This window comes from Leptosomus discolor, chromosome 9 (genome assembly GCF_034619465.1).
Source record: "Leptosomus discolor isolate bLepDis1 chromosome 9, bLepDis1.hap2, whole genome shotgun sequence".
NCBI classification, from domain to species: domain Eukaryota; kingdom Metazoa; phylum Chordata; class Aves; order Leptosomiformes; family Leptosomidae; genus Leptosomus; species Leptosomus discolor.
In genome coordinates, this window is record NC_141399.1 from 49,339,726 (window position 1) to 49,358,205 (window position 18,480).

An 18,480-nucleotide genomic window follows, 5' to 3' on the forward strand; every position below is an offset into this window, starting at 1 on the left:
TGGACCGTGTTTTGCTGTGGTGTGATTGATTTGGGAGACTTTTCATGAGGTCTTGGTGCTGTTCAGGAGAGAAGACAAGATGAGGTCCGAGGCAGAAGAGTGAGCACCCTCCTGCCCCATTAGGCTCTTGACACTGGAGGATATGAAGGGAAAAAAAGGCTTAGCTCAGCTTCCTTTATGTGGCATCTTGTAAAATATTAAAAAAGTCCCATGCTCCTGTTCAGCAGGGCCAGAAAGTCCTATTGGGACTTTTTTTTTTAAATGTTTTTTTTCTGGTCATTTTGGTAAAGTGTGGTTGGGAAATGGCTGGAGGTACCATTACAGAGGTGGACTCAAAGGGCCATTTGCCCTGATGTGGGGTCAGAAGTGCCCGGCACCTGGGCTAGCCTAGAGCTGGTCACTTCTTTCATTCTTCCAGTAGCAATGGAGCTGTACTGCATTGCCTGTGTGCACCCCCAGAGTCTGAGGCCTGGAGAGGGCTTCAGCATGTGACGAGATTTATTTAGGCAGATTGCAAAGCACTCAAACCTGGGAAAGGTGATGTGTGAGTTGCTGAGGACAGAGACAGTCTCTGCTTTGAGTGCCGGCAGAGTTAAGAGCATGTAAGAGGTGCTGCTCAGCTCTTGACCCAGCAGGCTGGTGTCATGCTGCAGAGCTGGGCTGGGCCTGGATGTTTTCACTCTGTTACTTCCTTTGTGTGTAACCGGAACGTTGGATCTGCTGGGGATTGCTCCCAGTGGGAGAACATGCAGAAAAGGGGAAAAAAAATGAAGCAAAGTGGAAAGGTTAATGCAGGCAGCACCTGCAGGTGTTCCTTATTGGGGTGGGCACAGGAGACAATGCCAAGCTGGGGGAAGGGCCTACTCCCAGCTCAGCTGAGCAGCTTTGTCACTCGAAGTGACAGTCCGTGCGAGAGGAGAAGGGGGGTTTGTTTGCTTTTTCAACAATGACTGCCAAAAGAAGGCTCCTAGTCCGAGAATGTCAAAGCTGGGCGTTCCAGCTGAACCCTGAAGCCTCTTGTCCTGACCTGCTCCTTTCTTCCTTTCTGCCTAGGATAGTCAAGCCAAAAGTGGCCTCCATGGAGGAGATGGCGAGCTTCCACACGGACGCCTACCTGCAGCACCTGCAGAAGGTCAGTGAGGAGGGGGATGATGACCATCCGGAGTCTGTGGAGTATGGACTAGGTAAGGACACGTATCTTCAGCGAGAGATTAACTGAGTGTTGGGTCCAGGACGCTTTTTGCTGAAGCTGAGGTTAGACAGAGGGGTGAGCTCAAGTGGGCTGCTGGGTCGTTTGTGGAGGGGGACACTCTTTGATGGGATGTTGCTGAAGCCCGTCAGCCAGCAGTCACCTGTCAGGCTGGCGTTTTCACTGCTGCCAGCAGAGGGTACTGTCAGCCTCAGGCTGCTGTTCTGTGCAGCTCGGCCCGTCACTTGATACCGGGAGCCGCTGCCTTTGGCTGCTGCTTTGAGGATCTCGGGCAGGACAGGAGGCCTGACATGCTGCCGTTGGGACAGAGCTGCGACTGGCTGCTGCAAGCCTGCTGTGATGGAGGGCACGCGTGAACAACGGCCTGAAGCTACAGCCAGGGCTCAGGGTGGCTGCTGTTTGCCTGGTGACTTTTCTTATGTCTTGAGCAGGGGCTCTTGCCTGCCTGGACTTAAAACTGAGCAGTGTGGTAGTTAATGCAGGTGAGGTGGCTGCGGGTACTGTCTTAGTCTCAGGAACAGGAGGCGTGAGCCAGCACTGAGGCAGTGGTGCAATTTCTGTGCTGATCTCGTGAGTCTCCCCTAGATCTGCCATTTACATTTCTGAAGCTGATCTGGCTGCAGACAGAGGAGCAGCCCTGGGGTCACGCCTTGCTGGGAATGGCTCCAGGGAGACTGCTGCAGGAGTAAGTGAATATCGTATTCTAGCTATAGACCTGCAGTGTACCTAGGCCTGTCTCCTTTGTGAATGTCTGTTTGTAGGGGGGAGATACATCAGTGACCATGTCAGGGCTTTCCTGGTAGAGTAGCCAGAGAACTGAGAGTGTTTTTTGCGAGATTAGTATGATGGACCAGTAGGTCAAGCTAGCCAGGCACGCAGATCAGAAGTTGGTTCAAGACCCATCTGTGAATGATCTGAGTGCAAGGAAACATTTTGATTGTTGATTTTTGTGGTGGGTTAATCTTGGCTGGCCACCAGGTGCTCACCAAGATGCTCTCTGTCTCTCCCCCTCCTCAACAGGATAGGGGAGAAAATACCATGGAAAAGATTGTGGATTGAAATAAGGCCAGGGAGATCACTCACCAGTTACTGTCACGGGCAAAACAGACTCAACTTAGGGAAGTTATTTCAATTTATTGGCAATTAATAACAGTGTAGGATAGTGAGAATTGAAAACAAAACTAAAATCGCCTTCCCCTTCATCCACCCTTCTTCCCAGGCTCGGCTTCACTCCCAGCTCTTCTACCTCCCTCCCCCTCGAGCAGTGCAAGGGCATGGGGAATGGGGGTTGTGGTCAGTTCATCACACTTTCTCTGCTGCTCCTTCCTCCTCACACTCTTCCCCTGCTCCAGCATGGGGTCCCTCCCATGGGAGACAGTTCTTCACAAACTTTTCCAATGTGGGTCCTTCCCATGGTCTGCAGTTCTTCACAAACTGCTCCAGTGTGGATACCTTCCACGGGGGGCAGTCCTTCAGGAACAGACTGCTGCAGCATGAGTGTGACCCAGTGGGGTCACAAGTCCTGCCAGAAGACCTGCTCCAGCGTGGGGTCCTCTCTCCATGGGTCCACAGGTCCTGCCAGGAGTCTGCTCCAGCGCAGGCTTCCCATGGGTTCACAGCCTCCTTTGGGCATCCACCTGCTCCAGCGTAGGGTCCTCCATGGGCTGCAGGTGGAGATCTGCTCCACCGTGGACCTTCATGGGCTGGAGAGGGTCAGCATGCCTCACCGTGGTCTTCCCCACGGGCTGCAGGGGAATCTCTGTTCTGGCACCTGGAGCACCTCCTGTCCCTCCTTCTCCACTGACCTGGGTATCTGCAGGGCTGGTTCTCTCACATATTCTCCTAGCTGCTGCGCAGCATTTTTAACCCTTTCTTCAATATGCTATCACTGAGGTGCCGCCACTGTCACTGATGGGCTTAGCCTTGGTCAGTGGTGGGTCTGTCTTGGAGCCATCTCTGTCTGACATGGGTGCAGCTCCTGGTGTCTTCTCACAGAAGCCACCCCTGTAGCTCCCCCGCTATGAAAACTTTGCCACACAAGCCAAATGCAATTTTTTTCCTACTTATGCCCTCTAAATCTACTGTGTGAGTCCTGTTGTGACGGTTTTGTGCCATGTCTTTTCCTTCATGCCTGGAACAGAAGGTTAGAGCAGTGGTTAAAGAGAGATAGCTCAAAACAAAAAGAATGTTCTTCCCCCAGAGGAAAAGGCCTGTTGTGTCTGACACACGGACTCTTACCCGCAGGTTATGACTGTCCGGCTACTGAAGGGATCTTTGAGTATGCAGCAGCCGTGGGAGGAGCCACCATCACTGCAGCCCAGTGCCTGCTGGACAGCAAGTGCAAGGTAGCGATTAACTGGCCTGGAGGGTGGCACCATGCAAAGAAGTAAGAAAACAATCTCTTCCCTTGCGTTTTCTCACCTGGTGTCTGAACCCTGCCTCCTAGCTCCCAGCTTCCCTGTGAACCCTCAGGGTCCAGCGATCCAGCTGGAAGAGAGCACAAGGTGTGAGGGAAGGCAGGAGGCAGATAGGAAAGAAGCAGAGTGTAGGGCAGAGGCCTGAGAGTAGGCTGACTTCTGCCTAGTCCTGGTGTTATCATGGACTGCAGTGCGGATCTGGGGCAGTTATGTTCAGAGGTGTCTTGCTATCCTTACTTGGTTGTCGCTGGGAGTTCAAGTGAGAACTGATTTTGCCAAGTCCACAGTGACGGGCTCTGGAGTGGCAAATAATTGATGTCTCTTCCAACCCAAGAGAATGGGAATATGGCAACGTGCTGTCCAAATTGTTTTACCTGACTTTTTTGGTTTGAAACCAGTGTAGGACTGACTCTGGTTTTCCCCATGCTCTGTGGGTGGCTGTTTTCTTGAGCCGTAATGTCAGTAATGATCTTCCAGAACAACAGGAGAGGAAGTAAAAATTTTGTCCCTGAATCCTGTGATTCTGTAGTGGTAAAATGATTTGTTTCCATGGCTTCCCTATTTTCCGTGAATGTATGTTTTATTTTAACTTGTGTTCCCCATCTCTCAAAACATGAGACCTGTCTGGAAATGCAGACAAGACGGTACTCTTCCTTGTCCCCAGCTAACTGGCCTTTGCCGTGCTGTTCTCTTTCCCTGGGGAGCCCCAGAAATTATCGCAAAACACATGTCTAACCCTAACAACTTATACGTGAGTGCACATGTTTCTGTTCTTGCTCCAGTGACTTTTCTAACCTGGCAGAGAAACTCCAGAGCTGCAGCAGTGGTGTGCAAATGCCAGTGAAGGCAATGTCTCATTAGGACCCTTTTCCTGTCAGCACTTTGCTGAATATGGGTTCAGCTACCACTTGCTGACAAAGGAGAGAGTTTAGCTTGGCTGAGATGACCGCTCTTGCTCTTTGCAGGAGGGATAGCTTTTTAAAAATCTTCTGTTCTCTTTTGTCTTGATTGCATGGTTTATAAAATGCCTGTAACAGAAGAAGTCTTAGCAGTGTTGTTGCCACTGAGCTGTGTTGTTAGCGCTGTTCTGGGAAGCAAACAATCTGTTTAAAAAAGGCATTTAAAACTTACTGATCCCAAAGGACTGTTCCCAGTCACCCCAGTAAAGTGGTGTGGGATGCTGCAGGCAGCAGCTGTGATAGGTGCCAGTCCAGTATGAGGGTCCAGCCAGACTGGTACCCAACTGCAGGTGCCTGGTGCTAGGACCTGTGTCCTAGCAAAATACATGTCCTTTTATCAAAAAAGACCTGCTGTCTTAGTTACCTGGTGGCTTAGTTACTTTCCAAGATTGTAAAGGTAGGAATGGTAACCACTGTCACCTGGGGCTTTTGAAGCTCCCAGTTCACTGGTATGCCTTTGAAGCAGAGGGCAAGGTGCTGAGTTGCTGCCTTTTCTTGACCCAGCCCTGCCCTTTCTTCTAGCAGTGACAGTCTGAGCTCTGCTGTGTGGGTCTGTGGGGAGCGGGAAATCCCAAGTGCTGGCCCTGAGCTGTAGCTCTGATGCTGGTCAGCCTCAGTCCAAGCTGATGTCCTGCTCTGCTTGCCCTCGGGTTTGACAGAGATCACGTGTTAGAGCTTGGAGACAGTGCCTGAGATGTGACATAGTTCACTTTGCTTGCTTGCGGGCTGGGAAGGAGGGGAAGAGTACAGTGTGTAAGCACAGTTAAGGAAGATTCCCAGGATACCTGCTAACATCCCCGTTCTCAGCATGACTGTCAATGAACAGAGTCACTGGGAAGCATCTGTGCTCCATGACATTTGCAGAGAGCGAGGGCAAGTGCAGTTCTGCCACCCTGTGCTTGCTCCTTGCTGTTTCCCTCTGCTGAGCAGAGGAGTATCAGGGGAAATGAGCTAAGTGCTGTGGCTAAAAGTCAAGAAGCATTTCAAAGAGGCACATCTTAGATCCTGGAGTTGTTTGAGCCTGGGGAAGAGGGGTCTGGACATTCCTTTTGCAAAGTATAAAGCTTTGGTTTAAATCAGCTGTTCAGGACTGACCTAGGAGTGCATATGGGCTAGTGCCAAGTGGTGACGGGGACTTGACTTCAAAGTGAGTCTGGAGTCCTAGATTGAGAAACTTTCTTGTTCCTTTGATGCCAGCAATATGGAAGCTGCCCCCTGATGTATGTCAGGGATAAATCTTTCCATGCAACATCTGTCCTCTGTTTCGCTGCTGGGGCTGTCTTCTGGCTGAGCCCAGGAGCTGTATTGTGAGGGACTGCATGTGGGGCATCTTGTTTGCGTTTTCCTGGGGAGGAAGGGAAAGTGTTGCTTTGGAGAGGATCTTAACCTTCATACCCTGAGAATTTGGAACAGAGCAGCAGTGCCAGAACCTTCCCAGGAGCTGTGACCTGCGCAGCAGGGATGGAGTGGCTGCTTGCCTGTGCCTGACCAGCACTCACAGGAAAATAGCCAAGCAGGACTGTCCAGAGCCCTGTCCTCTTTCTTGCTGCAGAGAGAGAGAAGCTACAGTGGAGAGTGTGTTTGAGTTGAGTGGCTCTGAACTTCTTTAAAATACCTCAAGTGCAGGAAACGAATGTTTTATTTGTGCGAAAGTGAAATGGTCGGAGGTACCCTGCCAAGCCCCCCATGGGTCAGGGTCTCTGTGCAGCAGAGGCAGCTGATGCTTTACCAGCTGCCAGCAAGCCTAGGGTTGAGAAGCGATTGTCACAAGCAGTCATGTTCTTTGTGCTTCCCAGCTGTGCTTTGAGCTGCTCCTGACCCATCCCTTGGTCGCTGCTGGGCCTTGGCCAGGTTCTTCATCCTCCTCTGTGCACCTGCAAGGTGGAAACTCCCAAAGCGAAAGTGACAACACAGAGTTCAGTGGTGATTGCATCAGTAATGTTCAACCTCACAGACGTTGTTTTCACAGAGATGAAGCTTCTGGCTTCTGTTACCTGAACGATGCTGTCTTGGGGATCCTGCGGCTGCGCCAGAAGTTTGACCGTGTCCTTTATATCGATTTGGATTTGCATCATGGGGATGGTAAGGCCCAGCACAGGCTGCAAACACCACAGCCTCACAGACTCACCGGAAGGACTGGGAGAAGTCAAGGCCTGTTGGGGCAGAAGGGCTTTATCTGCTGCAACAGCTGTGGCTTTGCCTCCTTTTGGTGCAGTCAGGTTCCCTCAATCCGTTTCTGCCTTGTCCTGCTTTATGGATTTGCCCTGTGCTGCTCATCAGACCTCTCTTGAGGGTCTGGGCAGCAGTCTTGTACCTAAAGCAACAAACAGCATGTTCCATTCCAGTAATCCCCTCTGACAGTGGCTCTGCAGCAAGGACTTCCCTCAGTCCCTTGTCTCCCATCCTGGCAGAACAGCTGCTGATAGTTTAATTGTTTAATGCTACCAGTGCAAGAGGAAAGCAATTGGTAGTAAACAGTGCTTTTGAAAGAAGGCTTGACACTATAAAACTAAAGCCGGAGCTGGCCTTGCTGAAAATGCTGTCTCCTTCAGGGACGTTATTTCAACACCATTTAACATTTCCTGCTCTCCTAAATTTTATGGTGTGTTTCATTTTGCTCTGTTTTCCCCTCACATTTGGTTTCTGTTCCATTTCTTTTTCCCTCCCCACCCCCACTACTTTAATATGTCTTTGAGGAAAATAAAAGGCATGTTGAACCACAGCAGTGCTGATAAAAAGCGGCAGAGCCCAGTAGCTCTGGTTCTAATCAGAGCCAAGCTCTGGCCAAGGCACCCCTGCTCAGCTCCCTCCCCCAGACTTTCAGGCGAGTGCTGCTGACATGGGCACTGTCTGAGGTATTGGGATCCATTTGGTACTGATTAGCATGAGACTCACCAAATTAATTTCAGTTGTGACCTTTGCTGCAGTTGAATTTGGGTTTCCATTGATTAAGGATGGATTTGTTGAGCCACATCTGGTTTTCTGCTCTGCTTGCTGCCCCATGTTTATCAAGTGGGTCACTTATGTGTTTAGACTTTTGTCATTTACATGAATGATGCATGAAAGCTTTTTTCCCCTTCCCTTTTCTGACAGGCGTTGAAGATGCCTTTAGTTTCACCTCAAAAGTCATGACTGTTTCTCTGCACAAGTTTTCACCAGGATTTTTCCCAGGCAAGTTGAACTTGTGAGGTTTTTGCTAATTCGGTTTGTGCATCACTGACGAGGTCCCAGCAAAGGCAAGTCCCATCCCTTGTGTCCAGCAGAGGTGTCTCGCTGCCTGTCCTGTTAACCCAGGAGGAGGAAAGAGGGAGGAACTACATGTTTGGCATTTCCCCTTTTCTGGTTGGTGCTAAGCTCTGGGTGGCCACCTGCAGCTGTTGAAAGTTGCATGACAAATTGGACAGAGGGCAAGAACCAGGTCTGTCCAACCTCTCCTTTATTGGTGGTGGCAGGTGGCCTTCTCCATAAGCATGCCAGACGTCCTGGCTCTTTGCTCTCATCTGAGACATGCCACACATTTCTTTTGTTGCTGATCCACTTACCCTCGTAATTAACCATGGGATGTTTCTGTTTTTCAGGCACTGGTGATGTGACAGATGTTGGCCTGGGAAAAGGTCGCTATTACAGCGTGAACGTGCCTATTCAAGATGGCATTCAGGATGAGAAATATTACCAGATCTGTGAAACGTAAGCCCTTTTGCTCTGGTACAGTTTACTTGGATGGGTCTTTAGAGAACAGACACTGCACAGATTTTGTTTATTTATTATTTTTAGTTATAGTCCTTCCTTAAGGCTTGCCCTTTCCCCAGATACAGTTTCTGATTACAATGAACATGGATCTTAAGAGGTCTAAGAGGTCTTGTCCGAATCCTTAGGCAAACTGAATATACAGAGGCGTTTGTGGGTGACTGGAGGGTCTCTTTAACACCTGTCAGCCTTGTATGTTTAAGGAGAGACTGAGGAGGGGCAAGTACCTTTTAGCTGTGGAATTAGGGCTAGATGCTTTTTCTTCAAATAAATGCTCTGAACTCTGACCGTCTGTGGGAGGTGTACTTGGCACTGAGTTAGAAGTGTTTTCCAAGCACCTTTTGTTTATGCTGGAATAATGAAAGGCTGAAGGCTGAATATCTGCTGGTGTTGAGCTGCCTCCCAGTGGGCCCCTCTGTCACTCAACTGGTATTGGACATCACGAGCCGCTGCCCATGTCAAAACTGGGCTGCAGAGCTTGTTCTTTTCAAGAGGAGAGGAGCCTCAGCGCAGGGCTGCAGGACGCAGTAGCACATCCACCTCTTGGCTCTGACACTTGAGGGCTGAAACCTCTCTGGACTTGGAGCCCGTTAGGGGATTCATGCTGTGGCCGTGCCCCCTGTTAACTGGTTGGTGTTTGTCACTGCTGGTGGTAGAGCAGCCCTTTTCCTGCGGGGGGATGTGTTTCCAACAGGCCGAGCAGCTTTAGGGGCTGAGTACGGGTTAGGAGCCCAGTCAGGAGTAGCCCATTGCATGCATTCCCAGTTGAAGGACATCAAAACCTGTCATAGGTTCCAAGTTGCATATAACCAAAGCATCTACAAAGAAATTTTGAGATCTCATGGGCAAAGATGAAGGGTTCTGACCAGGCTGGGAGACAGTCACATGTATGATTGTGGGTATCTCATCCAGCTGATGTCTGAGGATGATTGCCTGTGCATCCCAAACCCGTGGTGGGATCGAAGTACGTGACTCCCTCTGGTGTGGGTTTCTGCAGGCTGATTACACCCTACACAGAGCATTTCCTCGTATTCTTCTGTGTCCCCTGCTGGTGAGAGGAGACCTGCTTCTTGGCAGCCCTCTGCTCTTTGCCTCGTCCAGCCAGGTCACGCATTCCCGGAGCAAAAAGCCAGGGAGATGGTGTGCAAAACAGTCTCACCTCCCTGGGTGAGGTGACAACTGCTTCCCCAGTCTCGGTGGAGGCTGATCTGCTGCAGCACAGAAATACAAAGAAACGGGGAGGAAGTTTGCTTTTGGTGTCTTGCACTTTGAACTTGCGTCTCTGTAAATTACAGTGCTTGTGTTTGATCGCTTTTGTTCTAGCAGATAAACTCCTATTCTGCTTTCGAGGTGGTGTGGTGCACAGATAATTGCCTGTTGTTTCTGGAAGTTGAATGACACGGGCGGGCGGACTCCAATTAAAGTGTGCTGTTACTAATAGCTGCTGCGTGGAAAGGGGGCCAAAGTGTGACCTTATTTATTTTCTGGAAAGTCTGATGTCTTTAAAAATTTGAAGATAAAGGCAGGCAGGGATGAAAAGTTTCAGAGCTGCCCTGAAAGTGACAGCACCAGAGCTGGATGCTGAGTTTCTTGTGCAGAGATGTGTCCAAGGTGTGTTTCCACTAAGAGCCTTCTGGGACCCTATCTACTCACATCATCTCTTCATCAGAAGAGAAAGGTATGATGGGTCTGGCTAATAGTAAGCATCCAGAATAGCTGATTTGCTTGATCACCTTCCAAAACTGTCCAAATTAATAAATGAAATTAGTTCTGAAAAGATGTCAGTAACTTTACCAGGAGTTTAAATATTAACCTAATTATTAAGCTTTTGAAGACTCACAAAAATGCAGTATGTGAGAAACATTGCAAGTGCAGAAAAGTAAACAGAAATAATCCAGAGACATTCAAAACTATTATCTTTGCTCCAAAGAGAAAAGAGAAATCTGAGTTATTTTAAATGGCTGTAGTAGTTTGCTTGATAAACTCACAATTAATTATAGGTGAAAGAGATAACTAATCAGCTATTTGTCCCCTAGTATTATTCAGGATGTGTGTGCAAAAAAAAAAAAAAGCGCCCCCCTAAAACCACAAACAAAACCCCCCACAAATCAAAACAAACCTCAAAACAAAAACACCCAAACAAACCCAAACCCACCCCAAAATCTGCATGCTGTTTGGTCTGTCATTATACATGATGCAGGGAAGCTGTGCATAGGCATGGATCTTGCAAAATTCTACTTTAGCCGCCGCAGGCTGGACTGTGTGACAAAGATCTGCTCGGGTGGAAGTTGTGATTTGTCCGTTATGTTGGTGGAGAAGCTGGTTAGTAACATGGGTCACTTACAAGGAAAGCACGCATCCCGACCTTTGTGGCACTAAAGGCTTGCCTGCTATCTAGAAAGAGGATGCTATTTCTCTATTTACAGTGTCACTAAAGGAAAACAGGATGACTGTGGTGGATGTGCTGCATCCCAACAGCCAGCTGTCTCTTTTCCTTTGGACTTGGCTGCCGTGGGTGATGTGCCGTGGGTGATGTACCTTGGGTGGTACTGCATGGTGGTGGGACAACGGGCTGGGGTCTCGTCGTGCTGCCCGCAGTGGCCCTGACAGGGTGAGACTGATTGTTCCCGGGGCATGATGTAGGAGCAGCAAGGCCAGTTCCCCCTTCTCTGATCTGATCTGCTTTTTCCTATTCTGCAGGCTTTTGATGAGATGAAAAATAATACTTTTTTTTTTTTTTCCCCCCTTAAATCCTTCTAAGCGAGGGCTTTCAACTTCTGTCGATATGTGGGTACCTACAGTGTCCCAAGTGGCAGCATGGCTCTCTGTAGATCCAATTTTAGCCTCGTGATGGTTGGCTGTTTTTCTTTTGCTGCCTCTTGTGAAGCCCTTAGACAAGCCCCAGATGGGAAAACCCAGAATAGACTTCTTTTTTTTTTTTTTTTTTTTTTTTTTTTTTAGCTAAAGTTTCCCACTTGCAAGAATAAGACTAAAAGCAGTGACTGCTGTTTCTTGGGAGGCTGCAGTAGTGCTTTCACAGTACATCCAGCTGTGCCCATTCCTAGCTACGATGGGTTGAGGGTATCTGCTGATGCATCCTTCCCCCCATTTCACTGTTGGGGAGGAATCCGACAGAGAGGTGAGCAGCCTCTTCCCAGTGGAGTGGCCAGTCTAAAGCAAAGAGTGGAGGGGGAAAATGAGGTAAAAATATGGAGTGCGTGATAAAAAGCAATTCCTGCATCTCTGTCAGCATCTAACAGGGTTTTTTCATGTCATGCAGTTATAAATGGAGACTCCTGGGGAGACGGTGCATGTTCTCTCTAGATGTTGGGTGTGCATGGTATGAAAAGCACCATGTGGCCTGGAAATCCTGTCATGAGGCCGGTGCTCAATCTGGTCCTTGGCCATAGGCACTGAACAGTACAGACCCCAGAGTGACTGTGTCGTTGAGAGGCTCTGTAGGTTAGGGATGTGATTGACATCTGGATTTGGGATCTGCTTGGAAGGGATTGGTCTTTCACTTTCTATTACTGTAAAGGGTTGGATACAGCATGGGGCAGGCGGTGAATGCGGGAGATCTAGCCCACCATCTGGACTTCATTGGTTGCTTTTCACATGCAACAGAGGACAAACCCTAAATGTTCTTCCAGACTGTAAAAGTTTAAAATATGTCCACAGTCCCACAAACTTTGCAGAAATTTCATGTTCTGAGTTTTTCACGGTTTGGGATGAAATTTTGAAACTTGGGCTGAAATTCCAGACCCCTGCTTTCTTTTGAAAAGTCCCAAGTTCTAAGCTGGGGTAAAGGCCCGATTTAACCCTGTGGATCGTGGAGCCTTCCGAGTGCCTATGCTGGCAGGCATTATGTGTGTGCTGCATTTGGGCACAACCCCCAGCTCAAACCCACTTTCCAGTTGACAGAATTAGCCTGGCTGCTTTCTTTAGCTTACTGACAGGGCTTGTGACATTCGCTGGTGCAGCTGTCACCTTGGCACATCATGGGTCTTGCTGGGATGTGTTCAGGATGGGGCAGTCAGCAACAGGGCGGCAGACCCAGGGGTGACAGGAGGCGAGCTGGCGTGGGGAGTTTGCTGGCTCTGAGAGCAGCAAAGCCCTGGGCAGCCCTGGGTCTTGTCTGCCTGCAGCATGGGTAGAAGGAGGAGCCATTGCTGCTGACAGCGGACATAACTTGATCGCTTGGTGTGTTTTGGATGCAGCATTTTGGGGGCTGGAGGCATAAGTCGTGATCTTGCCTGTATACCCAGGTAAAGGAAAGCCCTCCAATTTGGGGAGCTCCTTTCTGTGTTGCTGTCCACCTCCTGGCACTGATGGGGGGAAACTCATGTGGCACTGGTCCTCTTCCAGTGGCAATCTCACTGGGGCTGTGTAATTTTGACTGCTATTCCGGGTTTGCATGAGCAGTTGCAGAAGCCTGTTCTCTTCCATCCTCCCTGTCAATCGCTGACTGTTTTAGCTGTTCTTCTGATCTCTTTGCGGGCAACAAAAGATGACTTCTCTGCCCGCTGCTTGGAGAAGTCTGAAAACTGGCAACATCTGTTCATCTCCACTGCAAGGCCAGGCAGTGCAGCCCTCTGCCAGGGCCAGAAAGAAACCTCTGGGATCACCTTGTCTTCATGCCCTGCCTCACTCATGAGACTTCTATGAACTTGTTTGTTAGTTCAGGAACAGAAAGAGGGCAGAACATCCCCTTTGCACATGTGCCCAATGAGCGCACAGCCCAGACCCCACGGTCCTCGCTGGCTGCGCTGTGCCCTGGCTGTGTGACGGGGATGCCATCCCTCTGGAGCTGGCTGTCACAGGTCAGAGGTTCCTGTGCCCACAGCTGTGAGGTGGTGAGAGATCTTTGCTGCGCTCGTGATGTATCTTGATGCAAGGTCAGTTTTCTAGCTGGGATTAGTCTGCTGTTGCAGGGAAGTGTATCAGTAGTTCCCAGACAGGCTTGGAGCTCTGACAGTGTGACTGAGCTGGTCTCCCTGAGGGATGCTGCCAGAAGGGGAGAAGAGTCCCATTCCTGCTGCCTTATCCTTGGCTGCCCACTCCTTTTCCCTCTTTTCCTTGCTGTGAACCGGTTCAGGGAGTTAACCCAGCAGAAAGCTATCCATGCTAAGCAACTTTGTATTAGTTCAGCTCTCTGAAAGTGCACACTGTGGGGATCAGAGCAGCTCCATGTCAAGGGCTGAGGCTGGGCCGGCCGTTGAGGAATGACAGATGCTCTCTATTAACCCCTCTCCCCCAGAAGGGGAAGGGAGAGAGACTTACAGGTTGGAAAAGAAAGCTAAAACAGCTTTAATGAAACAATAACAATAAAAGATAAGATAATAATAAAAATAATGAAATATATACAAATATATACAAAACCAATACCGAACCCAGCTCACGCCCCCCTGTTGAGGATAGGTCATCACTGGTGCTGCAGGGCTGGCACTGGGGCAGTCCCAGACTGGACTCTAGCAGATGAGAACCAAATGGAGGAGTTGGATGCAGGAGCTGGATTCAGGAATGCACAGATCAGGATCTAAGACAGAAGAACGGATGGAGTCCTCCTTGGATGTCGGCCATTGAAGAAGAGAGCTTGAATCTCGTGATCCCTCAGCTTTTTTACTGAACATGACATCTGTGGGATGGAATGCTTAGCTGGTCAGTTTTGGGTCACCTGTCCGTTTTGTTCCTCCCCACAGGTGCAACCTTTTATGTGCTTGTGACCCTTTTCACTTACGGCACCCCAACACGGAGTACAAGATTTAGCAGTGACCTTGGTTGCTGTGAGCAACTATAAGAAAGGGCCTTTCTGCATACCGTTCCTTGGTATTAACTATGAACATCAAGCGCTGTCACTACTAGAAGCAGTCACTGTCTGGAAAAACATGCTGCTGTTTTCAGAAGGTGCAGTTACTTAGAAGAGACTTAACTGAAAAGTAAAAGCACTGAACAGAATCAGTTCTGGTTTAGCCTAAACGAGGGCATCCATCATAAACAAAAGGAAGGGGCTGGGAAGTATGGGTGGAAGGGACTACCTGATGCTGTATGGTCAGTTTGGCTTTATTATCAGCTCAGGCTTGTAGCCTGCATGCGTGTAAGGGTCCATCAACATCTGGATGGGGCTGAGACTACAGAGCAGTCCTCCTGATTTCTTAAAACACTGGAAAGAATTACTCTGTGCCTGAGCACAGCGTGGGGCAAGAAGGGGGCTAAGCTATGCTTATGCATTAACAGAGATCCCAGCAGCTACAGACAAATGCTGTTGTGTCGAGGAGATGTTTATAATTTTTTGTAATGTCTGAAATGTGCTTTGAAAATAAAAAGCCCCGGGAGAGAGTGAACTTTGTTTAAAACTCCTCATGTAGCCAGCAAAAACCTGTAGGGATGGGCTAAAAGACTTTTCTCCATCCTTGCTGGGAGACCTTGCTGAGAAATAGTAGGAAGTCTTGGCCTGAAGTGAGTTTCATTGGGGAAGTAATAGAAGGACTCATGACAGTGATTGCATTTTGGTGGAAGTGGCTGTCCTTGCACAGTGGGATTGGTGAGGGGGCAGGGAACTCCCAGTCTTTTCTAGCAAGAGGTAAACCTTCCTCTCTCTGTGTTATTTCACCTGCATCTGCCCATTTCTGATGGATCCATGAGGAATGTAAAGCTTCCTAGGGAAAAAGTGAGCTGTTTGAACTGGCCAGTGTCAGATGCCTGTCTAGCAAAAGTAGAGAAGCGTGTCTGGGAGACATGGGGGAAGGGCGACCCAGAGACACCTCACAGGAGCTAGATGTGCTTGCAGAGGTCTGAGTGCAGGCGATGAAAGCCTTCACCAGCAGCAGACAGTGTCAAGAAGCCCTGGTGTTTGAAGAAAGACGGTTCAGTCCTCCTTATTCCAGGGAAGGGCAGTACAATGTGAGCCTTGGGCAGAGGTGGAAGGTCCTCTCATCCATCCCATCCTTAACATCTGCAGAAAAGATGCTGACTTTGGGTCTACTTTGAGAAGGAAGCTTATGCTGAATAGACTGTGTTTCCTTGACACAGTGATTTTCGCCATCTGCCTCAGTTTGCTTAGCTTGGTGGGACTGTGTGGGCAACGTGGCCTGGTAGCTGTTGAGACATGAGTGGAGTGACTAGCTGATGGCTGCCTGGCCCTGCAGGGTACCTGGGGTGCTGGGGCCAGGCTCTCAGCATGTTCAGGCTGTGCTGCCATACCCAGGGTGAATACGCATACTGAATGGAAATCCTGTTTTTCCCCAGGCTCACATATTTGGTCTCGGGGGGGGGGGGGGGGGGGGGTGGTTGATTTTTTTCCGAGAGATTTTCTCATCACCGGTCGAATTTTTTCCCAGTGGTGCCTGTAGTTCAGTAGTGAATTTGTGGTACTTGCAGATCTGATGGCCTCAGCCCTGCAGGCATCTGCCTTAGCAGACCACTGTGAGCTCAGCAGGGTTCCTTATCTGGGTGTCCTGGCTGACTAAGTTTTTTGGGGTGAGTGCTGGTAAATGCAAGCTCTTTGTCACAGGGAAGCAGCTCTCTTGTTTGTCACCGCAGTGGTTTCTATTTGCATATCAAATAAGAACTGGCAATGCTTAGGTTTTCTTAACCAAGGCAAAAATGTTGATTCCAGGGATCACATCTGTTTCTCCTTTAGCAAAATGCAAACACTTTTGTGAAAGGAACATGTTTTTCTCCGTTATTTGCCTTGTATTTTGGGCTTTGGAGCACAGCACTGAGAACAGGTTTATTGCCTTTTGTGGTGTTCATAATACAAGAATCTCCTGGAGCAAAGCCAAGTGTCTGACGTGCCCAATTGCCTTCTGCAAGAGAGAATACTTCTAATAAATTATCTCCAGGACACTGGCCTTGCTGCACCCCAGAATCCGCTACAGCCCGGGAAAATGTATTTCTGCCTCAAGAGCCATATGGGAGAGAGGAGAGTGAGAACCTAGACAGAGCCTTCCTCTCTTCGTGCTGTCGTGGTGAGAGGTGTCTGAGAGTTTAGCACTGTTGTTTCACCAGACCCTGCTCTTCACTCCGACTTTTACAGGGGAGAAAAGCCCCTGGATTTGGCTTGCAGCCCTTCTGCTCAGGGGGGCCATGAAAACGTGCGGTTTGATGCTGCCACTAAGCTCAGGACTAGATTCCCCTCCCCTGTGTTCTCAGTGATGCTTTTGCCTTCATCAGCCTTGTGATGAGTGCTTTGAGAGCTAAACTTACTGCAGGGGAGTAGTGGAGGGGGAAGGCTAACTGGGAGCGGAAGGAGCATAACTGGTACGAAGGGGGGTGGGAGAAGAGAATGCAGAAACCTTGAGAGGCATTGGTGGATCTGAGGGACCAGAGCCGTGCCACCAGCACCCCTCTGAGCCACGTTTGCACCCACCACTTCCCCTCTCCACAGTGTGCTGAAGGAGGTGTACGCTGCGTTCAACCCAGACGCGGTTGTGCTGCAGCTGGGGGCAGACACCATCGCTGGAGATCCCATGTGCTCTTTCAACATGACGCCCGAGGGAGTGGGCAAGTGCCTGAAGTATGTCCTGCAGTGGCAGCTAGCAACTCTGATCCTGGGAGGAGGTGAGTGCACGTGTGTCCTGCTGTTCACAAGGAAACAGGTTTGTCCTCCTGCAACCCTTCCTTGAGTGTGTGCCCTTGGGCTTGGCACTGACTGGAGTTTAGCAGGGTGACTGCTTGGCAGCGTCAGAAGGGCACTCTGTGGCGCAGTACTGTTTTCACACAGACCTGAAATCCTCTATACCAACAGGTGCAAGTCTCAATCCTGACTCTAAGATCTTGAGTTAAAGGCTGCTTGGCTCCTCCAGAGAAGAGCAGAGGCTGTTAACCCTGATGAACTGACCCTGGCTTTTCAATGGCACCTCTGATTCCCATCTCTGCTGATGAGCCCTTTAGCGCTTCTCTTTAAAAGTGAGCGCTGTGTTCCCAAACCTACCCTGGGCATCTGGCAATGAATCACTTCATTTGGATTCAGGCAGGGGCTTGGGAAAAGGACTGCCTGCCTGCACAGTACAGCAGGGCTTTGATACCCAGCAAAAGCTAAGGTTGACTTAGCTCTGCCATGCTGCATAACCAGCTGCTTGTCCAGTGGGGAGAGCACTGTCCTGGCTTCATGCAACAGAGCATTTCAGAACAACAAAAGCTGCTGTGTGCCACAGAGAGCCACCCAGCTCTGTGCCTGGAGCTGTATCGGCTCCCCTAGTTGTTGTTCTTTTTGAGACGGGGGCCATCAGGTATAGCATGTTAAGCCTAAAATTTGATGTGCCTAACGCACTTTGTTTTGGAAAGGTTATGATTGTTCAGTCCTGCTGTGGTGTGTCTGTGGTATGCTGGGGATAGCACCTTTTGGGCAAAAAAACCCCTCAAAACTGTTGTCAAAAAATGAGGGACAACTGCTTGTCACTTGTGAAAATCCCACCACTGCAGCTTGTGGAAGCATTTGAAGTGGAAATTGGAGGAGTCAGTACTTGCAAAAAAACCAAACAAAACCAAGCAAAAACCCCACCAAAACAACAACCCAAAGAGAAGGGAATGTTGAAAAATATGGTCTCCCTCTCTTTTCAAAGTGGTTTTCTCTCTTACTATTTTAGTCATCTTTGCTGGAAAAAAAACTTCTTCTGAGTCTCCTGCAGGATTGCTTTCAGCCAAGGTTTCTCCTTGTGGGCTCAAGTACCATTACCACGGAGGTGACCATTACCATACTGACTGTGAAACCTCATTTACTTGGAAAGCAGCCGCAAGTCGTACTATTGAGCTTCATATTTGTCCTCTCAAACATGACAGTGCTGAAGAGCTCACCAGTGAATGGTTGCTCGTGTGTATTATGCTTTATGGGTCAAAGGCTGGCATTAAAAAGCAGGAGTCCCCCATCTCCGCTGCTGCTCTTTCACTTCTCTCCCTGTTACCTTTGAACACCCCTTCTTGTTGCCAGGAGAGAGACCAGGGCATGGGGCTGGGGGCTCGTGCTGGGTCTGAGATGGTGGCTGGAGGAGCCTGGCCTGTGCCATGCTGGGTGTTTGAGAGGTCTGCCCTGGCATACAGTGTCATTCAGTTCTGGTCTCGTGTAGCCAGCAGGTGCAAAATGCAGTTTTTGGGCACAGCTTGAGCAGATGAAATAAGCTGAATTCATGTAAACTGTGCATGTTGCCTC

At 49.4% G+C, this 18,480-nt stretch overlaps 1 protein-coding gene across 1 annotated transcript in view; it reads left to right on the plus strand.

Moving 5' to 3' along the window:
- HDAC8 (histone deacetylase 8) overlaps positions 1-18,480 on the plus strand; it is a 39,363-nt gene that overhangs the window by 1,015 nt on the left and 19,868 nt on the right. Inside the window, exons 3-8 of the mRNA XM_086469849.1 lie at positions 1,054-1,184; positions 3,455-3,596; positions 6,556-6,668; positions 7,680-7,757; positions 8,165-8,273; positions 16,720-16,892. Of these exons, the coding sequence (XP_086325975.1) occupies positions 1,054-1,184; positions 3,455-3,596; positions 6,556-6,668; positions 7,680-7,757; positions 8,165-8,273; positions 16,720-16,892 (746 nt within the window). The remainder of the gene's footprint in view (positions 1-1,053; positions 1,185-3,454; positions 3,597-6,555; positions 6,669-7,679; positions 7,758-8,164; positions 8,274-16,719; positions 16,893-18,480) is intronic.